General features: G+C 45.2%; 1 protein-coding gene across 1 annotated transcript in view; it reads left to right on the top strand.

Moving 5' to 3' along the window:
- Positions 1 to 3,698: 3,698 nt before the first annotated feature.
- The window catches only part of kcp (kielin cysteine rich BMP regulator), a gene marked incomplete at both ends in the record, with an annotated part of 58,364 nt that continues 39,674 nt past the window's right edge, over positions 3,699 to 22,388 (top strand). The window contains 12 exons of the mRNA XM_084169260.1: positions 3,699 to 3,795; positions 7,034 to 7,578; positions 7,737 to 7,809; positions 11,317 to 11,612; positions 11,755 to 11,923; positions 12,637 to 12,755; positions 15,061 to 15,856; positions 19,527 to 19,930; positions 20,074 to 20,802; positions 20,890 to 21,332; positions 21,449 to 21,637; positions 21,877 to 21,907. Of these exons, the coding sequence (XP_084025386.1) occupies positions 3,699 to 3,795; positions 7,034 to 7,578; positions 7,737 to 7,809; positions 11,317 to 11,612; positions 11,755 to 11,923; positions 12,637 to 12,755; positions 15,061 to 15,856; positions 19,527 to 19,930; positions 20,074 to 20,802; positions 20,890 to 21,332; positions 21,449 to 21,637; positions 21,877 to 21,907 (3,891 nt within the window). The remainder of the gene's footprint in view (positions 3,796 to 7,033; positions 7,579 to 7,736; positions 7,810 to 11,316; positions 11,613 to 11,754; positions 11,924 to 12,636; positions 12,756 to 15,060; positions 15,857 to 19,526; positions 19,931 to 20,073; positions 20,803 to 20,889; positions 21,333 to 21,448; positions 21,638 to 21,876; positions 21,908 to 22,388) is intronic.

The raw sequence follows: 22,388 nt of genomic DNA on the forward strand, positions 1-22,388 counted from the left end.
ATGTCAGAGACTTTCACATACACTTAACTTGAACTTGCCCAGCATAATGGAACCAATGGAATAGTCCTGTCAAGTATCTAACATAATGACCAATGTCTGGGTTGGACATCACTGTCAGTGTTGATTTTATTACCTTCTGTTATGACATGATGTCACCACTAGATGTCGGGCGTATAGCTGTATTCAGAGGTAACAGTCTCTCTTGCTCTCTCGCTCTCTCTCTGTCTCCTCTGTGACCTCTCCACCAGCTGGTGTTTACTCAGGAGTTTCCTTATCCTCATTAAGAGGACATTAGAATAAGTGATCTGTCTGAACCACATAACCTGTAGCAGAGGAAACTGCTGTGACAGTGTAAAGTCAGTTGTCATAAGGTGACAGCACATCTGTTGTCTTTATTGTGACGTTTTATGGAACACACAAACCGGTGTGTGATCACTGTCCGTAACAGTCTGTCTGTCAGTCCGTCTGTTCGTCCATATGTGTGTGTGTGTTTGTGTGTGTGTGTTGTGTGAGAGAGAGAGTGTGTCATCTGTCACTCCGCCCTTAATGCTCCTCTCCGTGTGGTGTTACATTGAAACAGGTCCCCAAACAAACAATCCCCACATTCCAATTGTTCCACTGGTTCCTGCAGTATCCACAGTGACACACGACACAGACCCAGACCAGAGCTGACGACCTGCATAAAGCTAGCTAGCCCAGTGGTTCATGGAGGTCTTGTCTAGGATGTGGTTATGGCTGCATGGGGTAATCAGGTAGACCCACAGCTTTCAGATAGATCAGATGCTGGTCCCTGGAGGGGTACAACTGATAACAATACTTGTGTGTCTGTCTGATCAAACACCATCACTGGAACACATATCCATAACATGTTGAAACACCCACCTCACTGAGAGCATGTGTGTGCCTGTAGCAGTATTTGGGAGCACTATGGGTTCATTCTCTTCCAGAGTATTGTCTTTACTAATGAGAGAGCGAGAGAGAGGGAGGGGGAAAGAGAGAGTGTGGGAGAGGGAGGGAGGGAAGAGTGAGAGAGAGCGCTAAAGGAGGGCAGAGAGAGAGATATGACAGAAGAAAAGTCTGCAGATCAGTCTGTTCAGGCAGAATGTTGGAGGATGCAGGGTTTCAGTACTTCAGAGAAGAAACATGATGACATGAATCACTACATTCGTTTACACCCCTCTCACACCCCCATGCACACACGAACTCACACACACACACACACCGGTCCTTGGCTCCCCTCCAGTCTAAAAGACCGAGCCAGGTTTTAGGTCAACCTGAGCAGGAATCCACAACACTCAGCTGAAGGAGGATAATGTTTTTTTTTAAAGAGGGAGAAAAGAGGGGAGGTACAAAATAAGAAAAGTGTTGTCCCAGGGGCGGGGGCAGCGGAAGTGGGTCTTTGACACTATGAACAAAATAGAATTTCCTGGGCGGATAAAAGTATGGAAAGAGGGATAGATAGACGTATAGAGAGAGGAGTAAATAGAGGTAGTCCATTTAAAGAAGGATATAGAGACCAGAGCAGAGCAAGCCCCTGAGCTGCAGAGTTATTCCACTCCAGTAATTCCCAAACTGTGTTGTGTGCTGTCTGTCTCCCACATCAAGGCTTCAGAGTTATTTGTGATCCTAAAAACAGCCCAAACAAATGTCTAGCCAAATCCTAGACACCAATTATGAAATACTTTTCTCATTGAAAATGTTTATTGGGGGGGCTACTCTAATTCTTCTGCTCTGTGCGAGTTAACCCACACAGTGCTCAGTGTTGCAACTTTTGGTATGCTCATGGTATGGCTAGAAGTTTGAGAGAGTTTACCTTCAGGAGAAGTATGTGTATGTGTGTGAGAGAGAGAGAGGGGAGAGGATTAACGGACACGCCTGGTGCCCAAATTGAGGACTTGTATGTCGTGCAGCTGAGAGCCGAGTGAAAACTAATGGATACGGTTCAGTCAGTCGTCCTGGTGAGCCCTTCCCAGCTAGCTAGTTTATGCTGGCTAGTTGGCAACGACAACAGCGGTGGCGCTAGTTTCAAGTTGTACAGGATACACATGGTATACACGTCCAACGAAATGCTTACTTGCAGGTTACATATTCGAAAAGGTCCATTATCACACAATTTTGATCACAACGCATTTCGTGTGTATTACACGATATTCTTTCTTAATAACGCATTCGTGTACATTACAGAAATTCCCATTTGTTGTGGCTAATGTTAGCTAGGCTAGCTAGGTGGTTAAAATGAAAGTTATTGTTAAGGGTTAAGATTAGGGTTAGGTAACATGCTAGCTAAGTAGTTAAAGGGTTAAGGTTATGAGTTAGGTTAAAGAGTTAAGGTTAGGGGAAGGGTTAGCTAAAATGCAAAGTAGTTGCAAAGTAGCAAAAAAGTAGTAAGTAGCAAAGTTGCTAATTAGCTAAAATTGTTTGTGATGAGATTCAAACACGCAACCTTTGGGTTGCTAGACGTTCACATTCGAACACGCAACCTTTGGGTTGCTAGACGTTCGCGTTATACGCCCACCCATCCTCCGACCAACCTCCCTCCTATTGTTTCTGTTTTAAGTAATCTACTGTCTTTATCTGTGATTGAAATTCACTGTTTACTGCACACAAAGAAATACACTTTTTCGTGTGCCTGTCACGAATTTCCAATAATTTCACAATAATCTGTGATACTGGGTTGACAGTCTACCCACTGGGCACACACTGGTTGAATCGACATTGTTTCCACATTGAAATTACGTTGAACCAATGTGGAATAGACGTTGAATTTACGTCTGTGCCCAGTGGGTAGGCCTACTGGCTACTGCTGCTCAATGGGTAGAGTTTGCGCTGCCGGAAACACAACAACAAGGGGCACAGTGTGTCCTTAGGCCTGTGTCCTGCTTGCTGAGCACTGCTGTCCTACAGTAACTTAGAGGGAAGTACCCACTGGGCAAAAACTGGTTGAATCAACGTTGTTTCCACGTCATTTCAACAACCAAAAAAAATGTGATGACCTTGAACCAATGTGGAAAACTGATTGGATTTGAAAAAAATCATCAATTTAAGGGAGTTTCATCTTATTTTCTCCCAACTTTTAACCTACATCCAATGACATGGTGACTTTTCTGTTGTTGAATTCATGTTGAATTCACATTTGTTGCTTTTGTAGTCTGGTAAAAAGTGCATGAGTCACAACTTCGGCAGACAAGTTTTTAAATTCTAGACTCAAGCATAAACTAGTAATACTACCTAGCTGTGGAGGGCTCATTAGGACGTCTGACGAAACTGATTAAACCGAATCCGTTCGTCCCCACTCAACTCTCGCTGCCCGACATACTTCAAAAATGTTGGGCACCAGGCGTGTCCATATAGCCTCCGCTGAGATAGAGATCCTGCCTGCATCCAGATGTTTCGTGTTTCTGTGACGCGCATCGCTCGGTGACATCAGGGAAGAGGAGTTGAAGTCTAGGGGGACGCAGTTTAGAGAGACCGTGTTGGAATAAGGACATAACTTGTTTGCGCTTCTTTGTTTGTCAAATTAACGTCTCAAATGAACGGTTTTGAATGTCAAATTATCGCATTTAACTAGGCTATTTAAACTCATTGTCACTACTATGGAGTAACTTTTCGTGCGGATTTGAGGCGCGCAAAGTGTAAACTGAAGAGGAACTTTCTTTCTGCGGAGGTGTTCACACACTCTCACAACCAGCTGTGGGGGAATGGAGGTCCGCTGGCTGAAGACCCTGCTGTGTGTGTTGTTGAGTGTTTGTTCGTCCCTTCGAGCCCACCCTATAGATCATGATGACCATGAGAACGGTATGTGTATTCGATATTGGCGCCCGCAAAACTGGTTCTCAGAACAATGGTTAGGTTGCACTTTGTGTGTGTTTGTGTGTGCGTGTGTGTGACATGATTTGATGATCAGATTAAAAGTATGCCTGCCAGCATCTGTTTGTCATTGTATCACATTAATCAGTGACTGTGTTGAAATGTTAGACTACTTTTTGCATTAATTTAGGATCAGTGACATCGTAGGAACATTGACACTGGGTGTAGGCTGCACAGTCTCTATCTCCACCTCTCTGTCCCGATCTGGCACCACAGGGTCAAAAGTGATCTCGTGACCTGGTCAGGTAAATCTCTGGGTCCTATTCGTAGTCTATGAAAAAATAGTATTATTATAAATAGCTCCCTTTTTCATCTGTGCTATGACTATAGGGCAGGGCTTTTTCTTGTCGGGTCATATGAATTGTAAACACTCCTGGCCTAAGGTGGATGAAACCCTTTCAAACTACCACAAACCATGTTATTATTCATTCTGAATCTGATATCAAAAGAGCCAGAGACAACCACTTCAATGGACAACATACAGTACTGTGTAGTTTAGTGAACTACTATAGCATGGCTGAATGTTATGCAAAGAATGGTTACAATGTCACATTAACTCTATACATACACAATGTTAAGCAGTGGATTTGAAAAATAAAAAAGACAGACAGGTTTCAATGTAGAAAAGTCATCTAATTTTATGTCAGAAAACCTATTATTTGTTCATCTGACCACAGTGCTCTTCTACAATTATTAATTATGTAAGCTTTATGTGAGGCAGGGTTACATGTAACACTATACACAGTGGACATTGTAACAAGGCAGGGTTACATTTAACACTATACACTATGTGCACGTCATAAAACCACTAACCATGTGTTGTTGTGCTGGTCTCCATTTGGCCACATATTATCCATTATATTGACCAGATACTCTAGTGGTCACTCTAACAATGAAAATATATAGGCAGTCGGGAGGGGGAAAGATCAGGTGGGACCATTTTAGCTAATGTGTCCTATTTACAGTGCATTCGGAAAGTATTCAGACCCCTTGACTTTTTCAACATTTTGTTACATCACAGCCTTATTCTAAAATGTATTAAATCGTTTTTCCCCCTCATCAATCTACACACAATACCCCATAATGACAAAGCAAAAACTGGTTTTTAGAAACTTTTGCAAATTTATTAAAAATAAAAAACGGAAATATCACATTTACATAAGTATTCAGACCCTTTACTCAGTACTTTGTTGAAGCACCTTTGGCAGCGATTACAGCCTTGATTCTTCTTGGGTATGACGCTACAAGCTTGGCACACCTGTATTTGGGGAGTTTCTTCCATTCTTATCTGTAGATCCCCTCAAGCTCTGTCAAGTTGGATGGGGAGCATTGCTGCACAGCTATTTTCAGGTCTCTCCAGAGATCTATCAGGTTCAAGTCCGGGCTCTGGCTGGGCCATTCAAGGACATTCAGAGACTTGTCCCTAAGCCACTCCTGCATTGTCTTGGCTGTGTGCTTAGGGTTGTTGTCCTGTTGGAAGGTGAACCTTCGCCCCAGTCTGAGGTCCTGAGCGCTCTGGAGCAGGTTTTCATCAAGGATCTCTCTGTACTTTGCTCCGTTCATCTTTCCCTCGATCCTGACTAGTGTCCCAGTCCCTGCCGCTGAAAAACATCCCCACAGCATGATGCTGCCACCACTATGCTTCACCGTAGGGATGGTGCCAGGTTTCCTCCAGACGTGACGCTTGGCATTCAGGCCAAAGAGTTCAATCTTGGTTTCATCAGACCAGATAATCTTGTTTCTCATGGTCTGAGAGTCCTTTAGGTGCCTTTTGGCGAACTCCAAGCAGGCTGTCATGTGCCTTTTACTGAGGAGTGGCTTCCGTCTGGCCACTCTACCATAAAGGCCTGATTGGTGGAGTGCTGCAGAGATGGTTGTCCTTCTGGAAGGTTCTCCCATCTCCACAGAGGAACTCTGGAGCTCTGTTAGAGTGACCATATGGTTCTTGGTCACCTCCCTGACCAAGGCCCTTCTTCTTTGATTGCTCAGTTTGGCCAGCGGCCAGCTCTAGGAAGAGTCTTGGTGGTTCCAAACGTCTTCCATTTTAGAATGATGGAGGCCACTGTGTTCTTGGGGACCTTCTATGTTGCAGACATTTTTTGGTACCCTTCCCAGATCTGTGCCTTGACACAATCCTGTGTCGGAGCTCTATGGACAATTCCGTCGACCTCATGGCTTGGTTTTTGCTCTGACATGCACAGTCAACTGTGGGACCTTATATAGACAGGTGTGTGCCTTTCCAAATCATGTCCAATCAATTGAATTTACCACAGGTGCACTCCAAACAAGTTATAGAAACATCTCAAGGATGATCAATGGAAACAGGAAGCACCTGAGCTCAATTTCGAGTCTTATAGCAAAGACTCGAGTCTAATAGCAAAGTCTGAATACAGTGAGGGAAAAAAGTATTTGATCCCCTGCTGATTTTGTACGTTTGCCCACTGACAAAGAAATGATCAGTCTATAATTTTAATGGTAGGTTTATTTGAACAGTGAGAGACAAGAACAACAAAAAAATCCAGAAAAACGCATGTCAAAAATGTTATAAATTGATTTGCATTTTAATGAGGGAAATAAGTATTTGACCCCCTCTCAATCAGAAAGATTTCTGGCTCCCAGGTGTCTTTTATACAGGTAACGAGGTGAGATTAGGAGCACACTCTTAAAGGGATTGCTCCTAATCTCAGTTTGTTACCTGTATAAAAGACACCTGTCCACAGAAGCAATCAATCAATCAGATTCTAAACTCTCCACCATGGCCAAGACCAAAGAGCTCTCCAAGGATGTCAGGGACAAGATTGTAGACCTACACAAGGCTGGAATGGGCTACAAGACCATCGCCAAGCAGCTTGGTGAGAAGGTGACAACAGTTGATGCGATTATTCGCAAATGGAAAAAACACAAAAGAACTGTCAATCTCCCTCGGCCTGGGGCTCCATGCAAGATCTCACCTCGTGGAGTTGCAATGATCATGAGAACGGTGAGGAATCAGCCCAGAACTACAAGTACTAAGTAATTTTTTGCAGAGGGGTCAAATACTTATTTCCCTAATTCAAATGCAAATCAATTTATAACATTTTTGACATGCGTTTCATGTTCGTATTTTGATTGGCTCGCTTGCTGATCTGTCTGTCAGTTCTGATTCATTGTCTTGTCTGTCCCTCAGTGATTGACCTACTGGAGGCTCTCAACATGTCCCGCCCCTTAAAGGGTGTATCCAAAGTCCAGGGGGAGTGGCCTGGAACCCAGGCCTACAAACTCCGCCCCCGCTCACCTCACCTGACCCTTCCCAAACAATACTCCAACTACCTTGTTTCCTCACTGCAAGGCAGTCTGGGAATTCACCTGGTGGGACGTCAGGGCGCAGACTCCAGTGGCACTCTGCTCTCTTTCTCCTCCTCCTCCTTTTCCTCGCCCCTCCTCCAACTCTACTCCTCTACCCGCTCCAAATCTCTGCGTCTGGACCACCAGGCTGGCTCGGGAGGCCAGGGGCTTGCCAGCGTACTGTTCCCAGGAGGAAGTCCCTTCTCTGGGGGAGGCTGGGTGCGGTTGGCCCTGAACCTGGAAGCTGGCCATGTGTCTCTGTTTGTGGACTGTAGAGAGGCGGTGGTTATACAGAGAGACAAAGAGGAGAGAGTCAAACTACAGCTGCCCCCAGACCTAGTCATCACACTGGCCAGCACACAGGGTGACATGGAGAGCAAGTTCACTGTGAGTAAACACACTCACATACACATATTCACACGTACACACATGCAAGTATGCACTCCATAACGGTTTCTCTTTCTCTCTCTCTCTCTCTCTCACTCGCTCTCTCTCTCTCTCTCTCTCCCCCCCCCTTCTATCTCTCCATCACTCTCTCTTTATAGGGTTATGTGCAGACAGCTGAGATCTCTACCAGAGCGTATCAGAGGCGTCCGTGGCACTGTGACAACATTACAGGTAAAGGATTTTTAACCTGGCTATTGGTTTTATGGCTACTTTGCCATAAAGGCAAGTCCATGTCATTCTCTACGAATGAGGAACTGAGTATACTAATCTACAGTGCATTCGGAAAGTATTCAGACCCCTTGACTTTTTCCACATTTTGTTACGTTACAGCCTTATTCTAAAATGGATTAAATAAAAAATGTCCTCACAATACCCCATAATGACAAAGCAAAAACAGGTTTTTAGACATTTTAGCAAATGTATTACAAATAAAAAACAGAAATACCTTATTTACATAAGTATTCAGACCCTTTGCTATGTGACTCGAAATTGAGCTCAGTTGGATCCTGTTTCCATTGATCATCCTTGAGATGTTTCTACAACTTGATTGGAGTCCACCTGTGGTACATTCAATTGATTAGACATGATTTGGAAAGGCACACACCTATCTATACAATGCATTCGGAAAGTATTCAGACTCCTTCACTTTTTCTAAATTTTGTTACGTTACAGCCTTATTCTACAATTGATTCAATAGATTTTTCCCTCATCAATCTACACACAATACCACATAATGACAAAGCAAAAATAGCTAATTTATTAAAAATATGAAGCTTAAATATCACATTTACATAAATATTCAGACCCTTTACTTAGTACTTTGTTGAAGCACCTTTGGCAGCGATTACGGCCTCGAATCTTTTTGGGTATGATGCTACAAGCTTGGCACACCTGTATTTGGTGAGTTTCACCCATTCTTCTCTGCAGATCCTTTCAAAATCTGTCAGGTTGGATGGGGAGCGTCGCGGCACAGCTATTTTTAGGTCTCTCCAGAGATGTTAGATCAGGTTCAAGTCCGGGCTCTGGCTGAGCCACTCAAGGACATTCAGAGACTTGTCCCGAAGCCACTCCTGCGTTGTCTTGGCTGTGTGCTTAGGGTCGTTGTCCTATTGGAAGGTGAACCTTCGCCCCAGTCTGAGGTCCTGAGCGCTCTGGAGCAGGTTTTCATCAAGGATCTCTCTCTGTACTTTGCTCTGTTCATCTTTCCTTCGATCCTGACTAGTCTCCCAGTCCCTGCCGCTTAAAACATCCCCACAGCATGATGCTGCCACCACCATGCTTCACCGTAGGGATGGTGCCAGGTTTCCTCCAGACGTGACGCTTGGCATTCAGGCCAAAGAGTTCAATCTTGGTTTCATCATTTACATTTTTACATTTTCGTCATTTAGCAGACGCTCTTATCCAGAGCGACTTACAAATTGGTGCATTCACCTTATGATAGCCAGTGGGACAACCACTTTACAATATATCAATTTTGATTATTATAAAAAAAATGTTGGGGGGGTGGGGTAGGGGGAGGGTAGAAGGATTACTTTTATCCTATCCCAGGTATTCCTTAAAGAGGTGGGGTTTCAAGTGTCTCCGGAAGGTGGTGAGTGACTCCGCTGTCCTGACATCGTGAGGGAGCTTGTTCCACCATTGGGGTGCCAGAGCAGCGAACAGTTTTGACTGGGCTGAGCGGGAACTGTGCTTCCGCAGAGGTAGGGGGGCCAGCAGGCCAGAGGTGGATGAACGCAATGCCCTCATTTGGGTGTAGGGACTGATCAGAGCCTGAAGGTACGGAGGTGCCGTTCCCCTCACAGCTCCGTAGGCAAGCACCATGGTCTTGTAGCAGATGCGGGCTTCAACTGGAAGCCAGTGGAGTGTGCGGAGGAGCGAGGTGATGTGAGAGAACTTGGGAAGGTTGAACACCAGACGGGCTGCAACGTTCTGGATGAGTTGTAGGGGTTTAATGGCACAGGCAGGGAGCCCAGCCAACAGTGAGTTGCAGTAATCCAGACGGGAGATGACAAGTGCCTGGATTAGGACCTGTGCCGCTTCCTGTGTAAGGTAGAGTCGTACTCTGCGAATGTTGTAGAGTATGAACCTACAGGATCGGGTCACCGCTTTGATGTTAGCGGAGAACGACAGGGTGTTGTCCAGGGTCACGCCAAGGTTCTTTGCACTCTGGGAGGAGGACACAATGGAGTTGTCAACCATGATGGCGAGATCATGGAGCGGGCAGTCCTTCCCCGGGAGGAAGAGCAGCTCCGTCTTGCCGAGGTTCAGCTTGAGGTGGTGATCCGTCATCCACACTGATATGTCTGCCAGACATGCAGAGATGTGATTTGCCACCTGGTTATCAGAAGGGGGAAAGGAGAAGATTAATTGTGTGTCATCTGCGTAGCAATGATAGGAGAGACCATGTGAGGATATGACAGAGCCAAGTGACTTGGTGTATAGAGAGAATAGGAGAGGGCCTAGAACTGAGCCCTGGGGGACACCAGTGGTGAGGGCACGTGGTGCGGAGACAGATTCTCGCCACGCCACCTGGTAGGAGCGACCTGTGAGGTAGGACACAATCCAAGAGTGAGCCGTGCCGGAGATGCCCAACTCGGAGAGGGTGGAGAGGAGGATCTGATGGTTCACAGTATCAAAGGCAGCAGATAGGTCTAGAAGGATGAGAGCAGAGGAGAGAGAGTTAGCTTTAGCAGTGCGGAGAGCCTTCGTGACACAGAGAAGAGCAGTCTCAGTTGAATGACCAGTCTTGAAACCTGACTGGTATGGATCAAGAAGGTCATTCTGAGAGAGATAGCAAGAGAGTTGGCTAAAGACTGCACGCTCAAGAGTTTTGGAGAGAAAAGAAAGAATGGATACTGGTCTGTTGTTGACATCGGAGGGATCGAGTGTCGGTATTTTGAGAATGGGTGCAACTCTCGCTCTCTTGAAGACGGAAGGGACATAGCCAGTGGTCAAGGATGAGTTGATGAGCGAGGTGAGGTAAGGGAGAAGGTCTCCGGAAATGGTCTGGAGAAGAGAGGAGGGGATAGGGTCAAGCGAAAAGGTTGTTGAGCGGCAGGCCGTCACAAGTCGCAAGATTTCATCTGGAGAGAGAGAATCTTGTTTCTCATGGTCTTAGAGTTCTTTAGGTGCCTTTTGGCAAACTCCAAGCAGGCTGTCATGTGCCTTTTACTGAGGAGTGGCTTCTTCTGGCCACTCTACCATAATGGCGTGATTTGTGGAGTGCTGCGGAGATGGTTGTCCTTCTGGAAGGTTCTCCCATCTCCACAGAGGAACTCTGGAGCTCTGTCAGAGTGACCATCGGGTTCTTGGTCACTTCCCTGAACATGTTCGGTCCCCTCAAGGATAGTAAAAAATATGTTGTGTTTGTGCATGTGTGCTCGTGTGTGTGGCCGCTTGTGCGTGCTCGTGCGTGTGTATGCTCTCTGGACTCTGGGGACTAGTGTAGATATTATCTGTGATCGCCCGGCTACTTCCTATATGTTGTTTATTTATGAGTTCTAAGTTTAGAGTCTGACTGTTAATTCACATTTTCAGACTGATTAACTCTGTTTTTGTATTAGATCAACTGATTACTGGCTTCCTCCTCTCCCTCCGTATTTCACCCCCCCCCCCCCCCCCCCCCGCTCACTCTCTTTCTCGCTGTTCTTCTCCTCTCACCCTTCCCCTCTTTCTCAGATTCTCTGCCCAGCCCTCCCCGTGCCCAGCTTAATAGCTCTGCTCCAGTAGACAGTGTTGACAGTGGACCTGGGCTGGAACCTCAGCAGGATATAGCCAACGACCAGCCACATAACCCCTCTCCCCACCCCCATCATCCCCAGGGCGACCAGCCCCAGAGAGGTGGGGTGCTTCTGGGTCCTCCAGCAACCCAGGGGGTGAAACCTGTCTCTCAGACCCAGGGCGAGGATAGGCTGAGGGGGTTGGAGGAGAGGCTAGAAGGCCTGGAGCGCATGCTGGACATGGTCAAGGCCCAGGTAGCCACAGCAAAGTCATGTATTATAATGTGATGTTTATTTAAAGATTTCAATGGACAATTGAGGTATACTCATCATTATCCACGCAAGACTGACGATTGACTATGTATTTTTGTGTGTGTGTGTGTCTGTGTGTGTGTAGAATGTGGACCTGCAGGCTCGTGTGGAGTATCTGGAGGGGTGTGAGTGTGTGAGGCGTGGGTGTGTGTGGGAGGGGAGACAGGTGGAGGAGGGGCATCGCTGGGAGACGCACCGGAACACGTTCTGTACCTGCACCTCTGGACAGGTCACCTGCTCTGCTTCTACTGACGGTAGGTACCGTACTGCACACACACAAACACAGGCACACCAGTGTTTCCCACTAGTATTTTTTCCAGAAGCGGTGGCAAAGTTAGTGTGGGGGGAGTGGGGAATCTACACATTTTGCCATGGGGCAGAGATACATTTTCACAGTTGTAATGCTAGTTTCCTGCAATTCTACAGATTTTGTCATAGGGCTGAGAGAAGAAAATGCTTTTTTAAAGCTAATTTCCTGCAATTCTACACATTTTGCCATGGTTTCACACTGGGCACAGATGTCAATTCAACGTATTTCCACGTTGGTTCAACGTCATTTCATTGAAATGACGTGGAAACAACGTTGATTCAACCAGTGTGTGCCCTGTGGATTTTGCCATGTTATTATGCTATCTGAGTCACTCAAACATATAACTAAATCAATGCCATGACATTTTTTGAATTTTAAATTCTCCCTGGCTGTCTAGTTTTTATTTTGGTGATTATTATTCTCAAAGATGATCTTATTTAAAAATATATAGCTCCATGATATTTTCTACGTACAGTACTTTATATCTGGTTTTAGGATAATATTTTTTGGGAGTGGTGGCAACGATTTATGAGTATAGGGGAAACACTGTGCACGCACACACACATTCACACACATGCACAAGACACAACCAACACTCACCCACACAAGCATCCAAGGTGTGAAACAAACAGAGGCATTCATTGCTGCCCCCCCCAGAATCCCGCCCCTGTCGTAATGGGGGTGTGTGTGTCTCTTTGACCTCTGACCTTGCTGGGTTCCGCTGCCTCTGCCCCCCCTATACCACCGGGACATACTGTGAAACACAGCTGACACAGGTACTACCACATAGAATAGACATTTAAACTATTCTAGATTAGTGTATTAGATTAAACTAAACTTTACCATACTAGTGGAGTGTGTTGGTGTGATTCTTGTGTGATCCTTGTGGCTGCTTGGTTTATCTGACAGGTCAGAAGAACATTTGACAGGCTTGAGGTGGGTCAGAACTCTGACAGGTTTGGACACCACTTTATAGAGTTTTGTGTTTTCTAGAGTTGTGTGTGTTGTAGAGTTTTGCTGTGTCCTGCAGAGCTGTGCGTTTTCTAGAGTTGTGGGTGTGTGTGTACTGTAGAGCAGCGATTCCCAACTTTTTCCTTTCTGGGGAAATCACTGTCAAAAGCGCTTGAGGACCACCATTCACAGAGTCGCGATTTTTATTAAACATAAAATATCTTAGCAGTCAAATTTAGAGTTCATTTTTACAGCGAATGTAACAGATTAAATGCCTATTATTACAGATGGATGTTTGTTAAATAATTTGCATTGTGATAAGTAATGTAAAATTGTTTATAACATCATTATGTTATTATTTTTGGAAGAAAAACTAATTAAAACAATTGCGGCCCACCTGCAGTACCCCCGCAGACCACAAGTTAAAAACCACTGCTGTAGAGTTGTGTTGTAGAGTTGCTTGTGTAATGCAGAGCTGTGTTTTCTAGAGTTTTGCATTGCTGAGTAGTTAATGTTGTAGATTTTTCCTGAGATGTAAATAGCGTGTAGTGATCTGCTGTGGGGTAGTGCTGTGTAAGAGTTAGAGCTGTGTTGGTAAACAATCTGGGTTGAGTTTCCCAAAAGCTTCATAGCTAAAGTGGTACTTTTCTCTCAAGGACTGAGACCCAAGTTACTCTGAAAGCCGATTTATGGTCTATCCGAGGTCTGCAGTGGCCATACAACATTTACAGCTATGCGGCCTCCGCAGAAGTTAGAGCATTCATACTTCTTACTCTTCGGGGAGCTGTCATACGCATCCAATAAATTGGTCTGCACCGCACCATTCGTAGTGATTCAGGGCTAATCTCTATAGCCATCCAGCTAATTACGAGCAACTGGCTAAATGAAAAGACAAGACCGTACCTCTTCTGAGATGTTGGAGTCCGTGTCCCGGTGCTTGACATAGGTTGCCCAGCCAAGATAGCATGAGGTAAAAAGGCTGCACAGTTTTCCCACCTGCATCTCCATCCCAAATCTTCCAATTGCCCCCCAGCAAAATTAGCATAGATTTAGGCTATTGTTTATATGTGTATTTCACACTATGTTGAGGTAAAAATTGTATAATGCTTGTATGGATGTCAACCCCAATACATGTTCATGTCATCGTTATCAATCAGCTGCAGTACAGTTAAAAACAACTTTGACTACCACTTTTTCTAAACCTGAAAAGGGACAAGATCTAAATGTTATGGAGCGAAAACACCCAAATATATCCAAATGGGATTTTAGTAACCATATTATGGCCCTGTTACAATACATCAATCATGACGGATTTGACAAATATCCAATTTGTTAGATCAAATTTGTTGAATGTGCGCCAATCCAGCAGCCTTCTATCCCCCACTATCTGCATTCCATTGACCTCTTTACCGCATCTAGCCGCATTACCTCCCCAATCTCTTTCCAGGAGTTCAAACTCATTTTCGTGTCTTTGAAATCCCTACACGATTTCAAAGACACAAAATATGTATTTTATTTGTGAACTTGTTCTTATCAGTGGTGAGGGGAGGATGGCTCATAATAATGGCTGGAACAGAGTTCTCCATGTTTGTTCAAAGTTCTCCATGTTTGTTGTCAAGGAAGGTGTCAAGGAAGTGAGTTTGTGTTTATACAGGATGTACCATCCCCACCTACCATCAACCAATCATTTCAATGCGGAGCTATACGGTGCTATGTGGAGCCCTCTGCATTGTTACAACATTTGGGAGGCGCACGGCATCGCCATACGGAGCTCGATTTTGCCTCCGTAAGCCTCTGGATGCTTCGCAATTGTGTCACACCCGCCTTATGGAAACCTCCGGACTGCATTTCGGATCAAGCATAAATTGGCTTTTAAACAAAGTGCTTCATTCATTGTCAAAAATACATTTCGCAATTGTTACTCTCTCACGCCTGGTGCGGCTAGGTTGTTGAGAGAAAAACTTAACGTTAGCTATGAGGCTTTCCGGAAACTCACCCCTGCTTTGTAGTACTTCATGCCTAACATTAGACTAGCATTGTCCTGATGTTTAATGGAGAATGCTGCACTGGGTTAGGGAGGGTAAGAGGCACTGTGTGTGTGATTGTGTGTGTGTGTGTGTGTGTGTGTAGGCATGCTGGCAGCCCCGTCCAGAGGGCAGCTGTAGAGGTCAGAGTTCACCTCAGCGTCGCTGGTTCTTCAGCCCTGCCCACGGCCGCTGTGACCACTTCCTGTTCTGCACAGGAAACAGCAACAACAACTTCCTCTCCCTCGAGGCTTGCCAGGAGCAGTGCATGATGGGAGCCTGCTGCTTCCGCCTGCCCAAACCGAGTCCTCTCATTGGCTACGACAGCCAGGGCAACGGTCGCCAGGGAGATAACACAACCTCTGACCAGGAGCAGAGTGGGAGGGGCCAAAAGGAGGATGAGGCGTGGTTTGGAGAAATAACTGACAAGAGGACATTGGAGGAGGACGGATCTGAGCACTTTGGTTACCAGTGGATCAACCTGACCAAGCCAGACCAGCAGAGAGAAAGAAAGGAGGAGAGAGGGAGAGAGAAAAATGCTAGTGGGTTTGACTCTAGAGGGATGGATACTGATTTCACCTACAGCTGTGAGTACCTGTCTGTGTCGGCCTGTCAGGCCAGGGTCAGGGACCTCCACGGAGAGGGAGAGGCTGTGAGTTTCTCTCCCGGCCAGCGCTGCTCTGATGTGGACTGCGGCCACGCCGGTGGCTGCCTCTACCATAGCCTGCCACAGAGCTACGGGGAGAGGTTCAGGCATGGCTGTGAAGAGTGTTTGTGTAATCAAAGCGGAGCGGTGCAGTGTGGGTGTAGTCAACTGACACAGCGGAAGGAGATACGAGACCTGACCCTGAAAGAGAGACGTCAGTACCAACGAGCCATCAGGAGACTCTACGCACAGCCAGGTACACCTGTGTACAGCTAACTCCCAACTACATTTAGCTAGTTACACCTGTGTACAGCTAACTCCCAACTAGCTAGGTTCACCTGTGTACAGCTAACTCCCAACTAGCTAGGTACACCTGTGTACAGCTATAGTGAGCTCCAAAAGTATTGGGACAGCGACACATTATTTGCTGTTTTGGCTCTTTACTCCATCACTTTGGATTTGAAATGATACAATGACTATGAGGTTAAAGTGCAGACTGTCAGTTTAAATTTATTTTCATCCATATTGGTAGACTGTTTAGAAATTACTGCACTTTTTGTATCATGATGAGTGAGAACGTTACAGACACACACATATCATACCCCCCCAATTATGCTAACCTCCCCTGTTATTGTAATAGTGAGAGGTTAGCATGTAACAGGGGAGGTTAGCATTTTTGTGGGTGTGATAGTTGTGCATCTGTAACTTTCTCACTCATCATTATTCACGATTAATGTAGCATTATCCGTAATCATGGTAGCATCCACATTAATGTAGAAGTGTTTAGAAACAGATAGCTTAGTGGGTAAGAGCATTGTGTCAGTAACTGAAAGGTCACTGGTTCTAATCCCCGAGCCGACTAGGTGAAAAATCTGTCAATGTGCCCTTAAGCAAGGCACTTAACCCTAATTGCTCATGTAAGTCGCTCTGGATAAGAGCGTCTGCTAAATGACAAAAAATATATATATATATTCTATTCTTATTTAACAATAAAAGTTACTCCAAAATGACACAATACATTATTTACCATTCATTTATATTGGGCACAAAATAATCTGAAACATGACCAAAACAAACAGCAAATGCATCCAAGCTTGATGTAGCCATTGTGTGCTATGAATATGGGACCAAATACTTAACTTTTTACTACTTTAATACACATGTAAATGAATTTGTCCCAGTACTTTTTGTCGTCTAAAATGGGGGGACTATGTACCAAAAGTGCAGTTCTTTCTAAACGGTTCAACCGATATAGATGAAAATAACTTCAAATTAAAGCTGACAGTCTGCACATTAACCTCAGTCATTGTATCATTTACAATCCAAAGTGCTGGAGTACAGAGCCAACTACAAAAATTCACTGTCCCAATACTTTTGGATCTCACAACTAGCTAGGTGCACCTCAGGGTTTCCGTTAGCTAGGAATAACCGGCTTTTGGTCCCCCCCAAAAAATGAAAAGCTGATAAATAAAACTGCCGCCGGTCAAATTTGTTTTGCCTATTCATTGATGGAAATACCAGTCAATGGAAATACATTTAACCAGTCATGCTTATCGGTCTATAGGGTCATTTACATAATTTAGTGGAATTAAATTGGTGCGTCGTTATGTTTATCACACATGCACAGCATACAGATACAGAGCCTATGAGTGGAAAATCTGTCAGACAGTGCGAGCTGCTGCTACAGCTCCTCAAACAGCTCATTCGTTACTGCTAGAGTGAAACATGCTTTTATAAGCCCAATCATTGCGCAACAATTCTAAATTCAATCGCGTGTTAAAAACAGTTTTGATGGCCACGATTAAAAAGAGCTACTATTTACATTTCTCAACTGGTAATTGAAGCACGCTTCCCATTCGCTATTCAAGTGCAGACACAACGGTAGGCAGGCTTCAGCACATCACACACCAACTTACAATGTGCTAGAGGCAGTATGCATTTTGAACACATATACTTAATTGTTTGAAACCTGAACATTAATATTATGAGGCATGTCTTGCCTTTCTTCAAACTAAAATCTGACCATAGAAACGTGGAGGCAATTATTTTATAAAGACTTCCATATGCCGTTGACACCAGTAGCCTATTTGTCTCATGTTCTATTGGTTTTCAAATCAACTTTCTTTCATTGTCCGGTAGCCATAGACACAATCCTAGTCATATTAGCAACCAATGCTAGTTGTTGCATCTTTAGATCTCCTGTCTTTCTAAATTTCTAACAGATATTTTCATCTGTCACATAAAACCACTCACATGTGCAGTGAGCTTTTGACAACAGTGTTTTCCTGCAAATTGCATTATGTAAAGAACATTCGCGACTGAAAACAACAAGATAACTAATGTAAAATATACTGTGTCCATAAAGTATATATACTGTAGGTTCAGAACTTTTGTGAAACAGCAGAGATAGATGGGAGGGGTTGACGGTAACTGAAGGATGGGATTAAAAACAAACAAAAGATAACTATTGTAAAATACATTGTGTCCGTAAAATGTACAGTCGTGGTCAAAAGTTTTGAGACACAACTATTGGTCTTCACAAAGTTTGCTGCTTCAGTGTTTTTAGATATTTTTGTCAGATGTTACTATGGTATACTGAAGTATAATTACAAGCATTCCATAAGTGTCAAAGGCTTTTATTGACAATAACATTAAGTTTATGCAAAGAGTCAATATTTGCAGTGTTGACCCTTCTTTTTCAAGACCTCTGCAATCCGCCCTGGCATGCTGTCAATTAACTTCTGGACCACATCCTGACTGATGGCAGCCCATTCTTGCATAATCAATGCTTGGAGTTTGTCAGAATGTGTGTAACCTACTGCCTTGTGTGGATTGCTGCGCTTATAATATGAAGAAATAATAGTTTATCAACATTTTAAGCTAAACGATCTGATCCGTTGCATCAGCCTCATTGCTTTTTCAAGTTTTCTTTTATGTAGCCTAGGCCTACTGATTATATGATTTTGGGATCTATCGTCCCACAACTGTCCCAGAGTCTGTTTGGAATCGGCTATTTCTTTCTCATACAGAACAACAAGCTGACCAATAGAATAGGTAAACTTTTCTCCTATGGGGGATATTAGATCGACATAGGCTAGTGATTTTGCTGTTCGTTACTCATCGTGTTGGCTGAGGAAAAGTAAATGTGGCAGTTATTCTAACATCTTCAAAGTGCTCATCAGAATTCCGTAAGAAGGACACCGCCGTTGCATCTTCTAGTTGCATGTTCTGTTAAGATGAATAAACATAATCTAAATGTGATTTCTGTCATTCTGAGCATCGTGGGTGGACGTCCTAATCAGGTTACGCACCCAATGCATATGGGTCCGGTACAATTCTCAAATGTCTGTTAAATTTAAAATGCTGCCGGTCAAATGTCCGGCGCCACATCTTCCTAACGGAAACCCTGGTACACTTGTACAGCTAACTCCCTAGCTAGCTAGGTACACCTGTATAGCTAACTCCATACTACCCTGGTATATCTTTACAGCTTTTAAATTAAAATGCTGCCGGTCAAATGTCCGGCGTCACATCTTCCTAACGGAAACCCTGGTACACCTGTACAGCTAACTCCCTAGCAAGCTAGGTACACATGTATAGCTAACTCCCTACTAGCTAGGTACACCTGTATAGCTTACTCCCTACTAGCTATGTACACCTTTATAGCTAACTCCCTACTAGCCTGGTATACCTTTACAGCTAACACTAACTCTAATAACCAGCTGCACCTGTACAGCTTACTCTACTAGCTAGATACACTTGTATAGCTAACTCTACTAGCTAGATACACTGTACAGCTTACTCTACTAGCTAGATACACGTGTACAGCTAACTCTCTACTAGCCAGGTACACATGTACAGCTAACTGAGATTTGTTCTCTCTGATACCTTAGATCAGTCTTGTTTTCATGTTGGTTTTTGTGTAGGTGTATGGGACGGTTTCACCAAGCTGAGAGCTGAGTTCTCCCCTCAGGCTGGTGGCCACACCTACTTCCTGCCCTGGCAGCGCTACTTCCTGCGGGTGGTGGAGCAGGAGCTCCAGGCTGTGTCGTCATGCCAACTGGGTGTTCCGTACTTCGAGTGGACGGTCGACTCTGGTGATCTTTTGACCTCAGCTGTCTGGCAGGCCGAGATGTTTGGAGGGGACGGAGAGAGGGAGAGGGATGGCGAGAGGGAAAGGGATGAAGAGAGAGAGAGGGATGGAGCGAGTGAGGGGGATGGAGAGCAAGAGAGCAACTCTGTCTCAGGCTGTGTCCCCCACCACTCCTTCCAGGGCTTGTCTGCACGGTTCCGCTGGTCCCCCTGTCTACGACGGAGCTTCAACACCTCGGTTAGCCTCATGATTTTACAATTTTCCTCATGTTTAAGGCTGTATACACTATGAAAGGATTACTGTATGTCATTGCTAAAGGTCATTAAAGTGATCTTTATTTGTCTGTCATGTTTTCTTCTGATGTTGTCTCTTGGTCTCAGCAGGTGTCTGTGCCTGACGCGGTGAGCGTCCAGAGGCTACTGTCCCAAGGGAACTTCCTGTTGTTCTCCCAGGCTCTGCAGGGGCTGTCTGGGCTATTTAGGCTCTGGGTGGGGGGCCACATGGCCTCTCCTCTGGCCGCCTACGATCCCCTCTACCTCTCACACGCCGCTTTCATCGACAAGCTCTGGACACACTGGCAGGACAGGCACAGAGACGTGCACACTCACGAAGAAGCTCATAGGCACACTCACGTACACACACAGTACCCGGTGAGGCAGCGTCACGTGAAGATGAAGCCGTTCGGCATTGCTCCTGATGATGTGATGTCTTCACGGGAACAACTGTGTGTGGTGTACGTACCCATAACCCTCGGAGCTCCCTGTAATGTGACATCATCACTCCGTGCCGAAAGAGGGAAGGGCCGCCGCAGAGCAGCGAAAGACACTGCCAGCTATCACAGAAAGAGACAAGATACACACAACAACCATATACACAGCACCTATGATTACAACGCACAAGGCTATGATGGCTTTGACCACAGTGGTTACAATCGCAATGGATATGACAGACAAGGTTTCAACCGCATGGGCTGGGACCTGCTTGGTTATAGTAGGGATGGTTTGGACCGTGACCACATCGACAGAGAGGGCTATGACATTTCTGGATACAACCGCTATGGGTTTAACCGCCAAAATGTTACATGGTTCGGGATGCGCTGGGATGGATTGTTTATGAGGGAGGAAGAGAGAGAAGAGGAGAGTCAGGGGGAGAAAGAGAAGGAGAGTGAGGTGAGAGAAGAGGAGAGTGGAGAGAAGGAGGAGAGAGAACGAGAGAAGGTTATGTCAGAGCTCTTTAGCGACAGTGGCTACAGTGTTTATGGTTTTGACCCCTTTGGTTTGGACCGGGGTGGTTTTGATGCGTTTGGCTTTCGACCAGACGGTTACGATAAGGACAGCTGTAACTGGTTCTACAACGGACCGCACTACCTACGGTTCTACTACCACACCCAACAGCAGCTAATTTCAGCCAATCAACACACTCTTAACCACATTACAAGAATCTGCCCTCCAATCACAGCCCTGCCTCAGCACTGGCCTTTGCAGGATTGGATGGCTCTGGACCCAGAGGAGAGCCAAGCCCTGATTGGTCAGCTGGAGCGGGAGTGGGCGGGACAGAAGCGTTCTGATGACGACTACACCCACAAGATGATGTCACAGAGGGGACGTGGCATTTGGCTGCCGATCACCCCAGACAGCAGGTAACCATTGGTCAATTAGAGAGGTGATGTAAACAGTAGCCAATGAGTAGTGAGTAGATCGCTTTACAGTAGAAGTTGTTCTTGTATCTTCTCATAGGTTTGTGTGTGTGTTGTAGGTTTTGTTTTGAACTACACTGGTTCTCCGGTTGTCCTCTTGGCTCTGCCCCCATGACCTGCCCTGACCTCTGCCGTGAAGCACGTTGTCTTGGTAACCCGATGGCTGAGTGTCGTTTGCGGAACTGTGGCTCCTGCTTCACTGAGTGGCTTGACCCAACCACCGGAGCATACGTCATCTGCCAGGGCTGGTAACCAATGCTGACCGGCGCCCATGTCATTCAGCGTAGTGGAAGATGACTAGAAAATGCTTTTTTGTCATGAAAAACCAATGCAGTTCGACATTAGAGCCTTCATGAGGGGTTGTAGTGATAACCACGGCAAGTTACCAAGACTGGTTACCAAGTCTGGAGATAGGACACTTTTCTCTTGCTGGAATACACTTTGTGCTGGATTGGAACTAAAGCCTGCACACCCTGTATCTTTCCAGGACTAAGCTGGAACTAAAGCCCGCATTCCCTGTAGCACTTCCTTTGAACATTTAACTGAAGTAGGATATATTTAGACATCAGGAGGTGTAATCAATGTACCACACTGTATTCGATAAAGCGAGTGAATGTTTCTAGTGTTCTTTGTTGCTGCTTTACACTCTTCATCTATTAAGCTGTTTACCCACCACATGATATCCCCCCCCCCCCCCCCCCCCACACACACACAGTACCCCGGTATTCGTAAAATGTGTCATTGTTCTATCATGTTCTCTACATAAATGAAAAGGTTACTTTTCAAACAAGTTCCATCTCCACACACACACAAATACACACAGTAGGCCGGTATATGTGGAATGGGTCTCTGTTCTGTCATGTTCCCTATAGAAACGACCCTGTTGGAATGTACTGTAAACATGAAATTATGCCTTCAATCTCTCTGTCTCTCCCACCCTCTTTCTCTCTCCGTCTTCTCTTCATTTCTCTCTCTCTCTGTCCATCCCTCACACTCTCA

The sequence above is a fragment of the Coregonus lavaretus genome, assembly GCF_964263955.1.
Source record: "Coregonus lavaretus genome assembly, chromosome: 9".
In the NCBI taxonomy this organism is placed as follows: Eukaryota; Metazoa; Chordata; class Actinopteri; order Salmoniformes; family Salmonidae; genus Coregonus; species Coregonus lavaretus.